This window comes from Myotis brandtii, unplaced genomic scaffold (assembly GCF_000412655.1).
Source record: "Myotis brandtii unplaced genomic scaffold, ASM41265v1 scaffold97, whole genome shotgun sequence".
In the NCBI taxonomy this organism is placed as follows: Eukaryota; Metazoa; Chordata; class Mammalia; order Chiroptera; family Vespertilionidae; genus Myotis; species Myotis brandtii.
The window spans coordinates 273,780-276,932 of record NW_005372020.1 but is presented as its reverse complement, the minus strand read 5'-3'; the positions used below and the strand labels follow the sequence as shown (position 1 = coordinate 276,932).

Genomic DNA, 3,153 nt, shown 5'->3' with positions numbered 1-3,153 from the left:
GGTTCCGGGCGGGCGGCTCCTCGCACGTCCGATCAGGATGCTGAGCGCTCGCGGCTTCCAGGGGGGCCTCCTCAGCGCCCTGCTCGCCCTGCGGAGGTTTCTGGGAGGAACTGCAGAGACGGCAGGGGAGCCTGGCCCGTGTGGCTCAGTGGATAGAGCCTGCGGACTGAACGGTCCCGGGTTCGATTCCCGGTCAGGGCACAGGCCTGGGTTGCAGACTTGATCCCCAGTAGGGGACGTGCAGGAGGCCGCCGATCCGTGATTCTCTCTCATCATGGATGTTCCTATCTCTCTCCCTCTCCCTTCCTCTCTGAAACCAATAAAAAAATATTTTTTAAATATATATTTTATTGGTTTTTCACAGATAAAATTGGTTTTTCACTCCTGGGACACGGCCCCGTCCCCGTGGCCGGCGGGCCTGGTCCGACATCTCTGCGGTCCCTTCGCCGGCCTCGGGGGCTCTCGCTCCGGAAGCAGCCGCGCTTTATTTAGTTAAAACTGCCATCTGCGCAGCCACAGAAGACGGTGCCGCTGATTTGCATGTATGAGGGAGAATCGAATAACACGGCGTGTTTCCTCCGAGCCTCGGGCTCCGGCAAATTGGAGATGACAGTGATGTAAAGGCCTGACTTCCTATTGATTCTTCTCAGCAAAGCAGAGCCGTCCCTGGTGTATGTGGGAGGGAGGGAGGGAGGGAGGGGGCAGCCAGACAGAGAGAAGCCATTTAGTCACACAGCGAGCGAACCTGAGTCCCGGCCGGGCCTGGGGCGCGTCCCGGAGGCTCTGAGCCGGTTCCTGGGTGTGTTCTGGGCTCCAAGGGCCACGGGGAACAGGGCCGGGCGGCCTCCTGCAGCGCCTCCTGCAGGTAAAGACAGGTGGTGTCCGCTCCCTGCCTGCCCCGCACCCAGGTTCCCCCGGGTCAGGCTGGGGCTGGGGTCTGTCCCCAAAGACAGTGCATGTTATGCATTTAAATTGTGCGCTGGGCCCGGCCGGCGTGGCTCAGTGGCTGAGCGTCAACCTATGAACCAGGAGGTCAGGGTTCGATTCCGGTCAAGGCACAGGCCCGGGTTGTGGGCTCCGTCCCAGTGTGGGGCGTGCAGGAGGCAGTCGATCCAGGACTCTCTCTCATCACTGACGTTTCCCTCTCCCTCTCCGAGAGAGAGAGAGAGAGAGAGAGAGAGAGAGAGAGAGAGAGAGAGGAGCCGGCGCTGGAAAGCTCACCCTCATTAACCCAGGTGGAAACCTGGGCGTTAATGGAGCCATTAGCCGAAGGCCGTCCTGGGGGAGGAGGAGGCGGAAGCCAGGCTCTGAGCTCATTACGGTAATGAACCTGGGAGCGGACTTGGACCTGGGGGCTCCGGGAGCATCCGCAGCATCTGGAACAGCCCTGTGCGCCTCCTCCCTGACGGTAGCCCCGTGCACTGCCCCACGGTAGCCTGGCCCCGGAGTCCCGTGGGCCCGGGAGGAGCCGGGCAGAGGCGAGGTCATTGCCGGCCATTGGGCCCCAGCGTCGGACAGAACGAGGCCAGGACTCCCCCCCGGGACCCAGGGCCCCTCCGCCGAGCGCGTGTCATTAAAAGGTCGCTGCTGGGCCAGTTGCTTCCCCGAGAAAGACCTGAGCAAACCTCTCCGCCCCGGTGTCTCCTCCCTCCCCGTCGAGCGGTGTTTCCGGGGGGGACTTGGGGAGACGTCAGCCCGAAGGGAAAGGGGCCCAGGGTGCCCCCTGTTCACCGCCTCCGCCCGAGAGAGGAGGGTCGTGCCTGCACTCCCGAGAGAGGTGTTCACCCCCGGCTGTGTGGCTCAGTGGATAGAGCATCGGCCTTCGGACCGAAGGGCCCCGGGTTCGATTCCAGTCAAGGGCAGGCACCTCGGTTGCAGGCTTGGTCCCTGATCCTGGCTGGGGTGTGTGCGGGAGGCAACCAATCGATGTGTCTCTTTCACATTGATGTTTCTCTCTCTCTCCCTCCTTTCCACTCTCTCTAAAAATTAATGGGAAAAATATCCTCAGTCAGGATTTAAAAAAAAAGAACATTTGGTAAAAATTAAGGAAATCTGAATAAAGCACGAACTTTAATAATAACATATCAATATTGACTCATTACTTTTAACAATGTACCATACTGATGTAAGATGTTAATAATAGGGGAAAGTGGGTATGGGTGTACAGAAACTATCTATACTATCTTTGAAATTTTATGTAAAACTCAAACTATTATAAAATTTTTAAAAAAATTTTAAAAAGGAGGAATAAGAGAGAACATGGTGTGTTCTGAAAATTCAAAGTGGGGAGTGGGAATTAAAAGTTTGGCTAAGTAGGCAAAAGATCTTTCATGCTATTCAAAGGAGATTCACTTTTTATTTATTTATTTTATTATTATTATTATTTTACTTTTGTTAATCCAAGGATAGGACTCGGAGCTGCTCAACACCGCCATCCTCACCGGGCGGACGGTCGCCCTGCCCCTCCGGGTGGTGTCCGTGGAGGAGAGCGGCGCCGTGGCCGACATCTCCGAGTCCGTGGAGTGCACGTCGGCCGACGAGGACGTCCTCAAGGTGAGGGGGTCTTGGTGGTGGTTGTTAATCCTCAGCCGGGGGCGTTTTCCCGTTGCCTGTTGGAGAGAGTGGAAGGGAGGGAGGGAGGGAGGGAGAGAGAGAGACATTGATGTGAGAGAGACACAGCCATCGGTTGCCTACACACGCCCTGACTGTGACCCGGGGTGGAACCTGCAACCCAGGTACATGCCCTTGATCGGGAATCGAACCCGGGACCCTTCGGTGTTCGGGCCGACGCTCTGACCACTGAGCGACACAGGTCGGGGCTCCAGTGTGTGTTGAGACGTGGAGCACACCTCCCATTGCCGCCCGGGCCGGTGCCCTGTGACCGCGGGTGGCGAGGGGCGGCTGTGCTGGACGGCAAAGGTCTCGACTCTGAGCTGGACTTTGCCACCTGGACACCCTGGACCTTCTCCCCCAGGTGATCCTATGGGGGGGGCTCCCTGTGCCTTGTGGGGTGTCTGGAGGCTTCCTGCCTTCTCCCTGGTAGAGGCCCACAGCACAGCCACTGTGTCCGGACACGAACTACACGCCCGGGCGGGAAACATCGCCCCACGGAGAGCCACGGCCTGTGGCCGGCTGTCCGGCCCCCCGTCACCG

The 3,153-nt window shown here is 58.5% G+C and overlaps 1 protein-coding gene across 1 annotated transcript in view; it reads left to right on the top strand.

The window, feature by feature from the left end:
* The window catches only part of LOC102244621 (transmembrane protein 132C), a 33,591-nt gene that overhangs the window by 22,424 nt on the left and 8,014 nt on the right, over positions 1-3,153 (top strand). Inside the window, exon 4 of the mRNA XM_005886307.2 lies at positions 2,410-2,553. Within this exon, the coding sequence (XP_005886369.2) occupies positions 2,410-2,553 (144 nt within the window). The remainder of the gene's footprint in view (positions 1-2,409; positions 2,554-3,153) is intronic.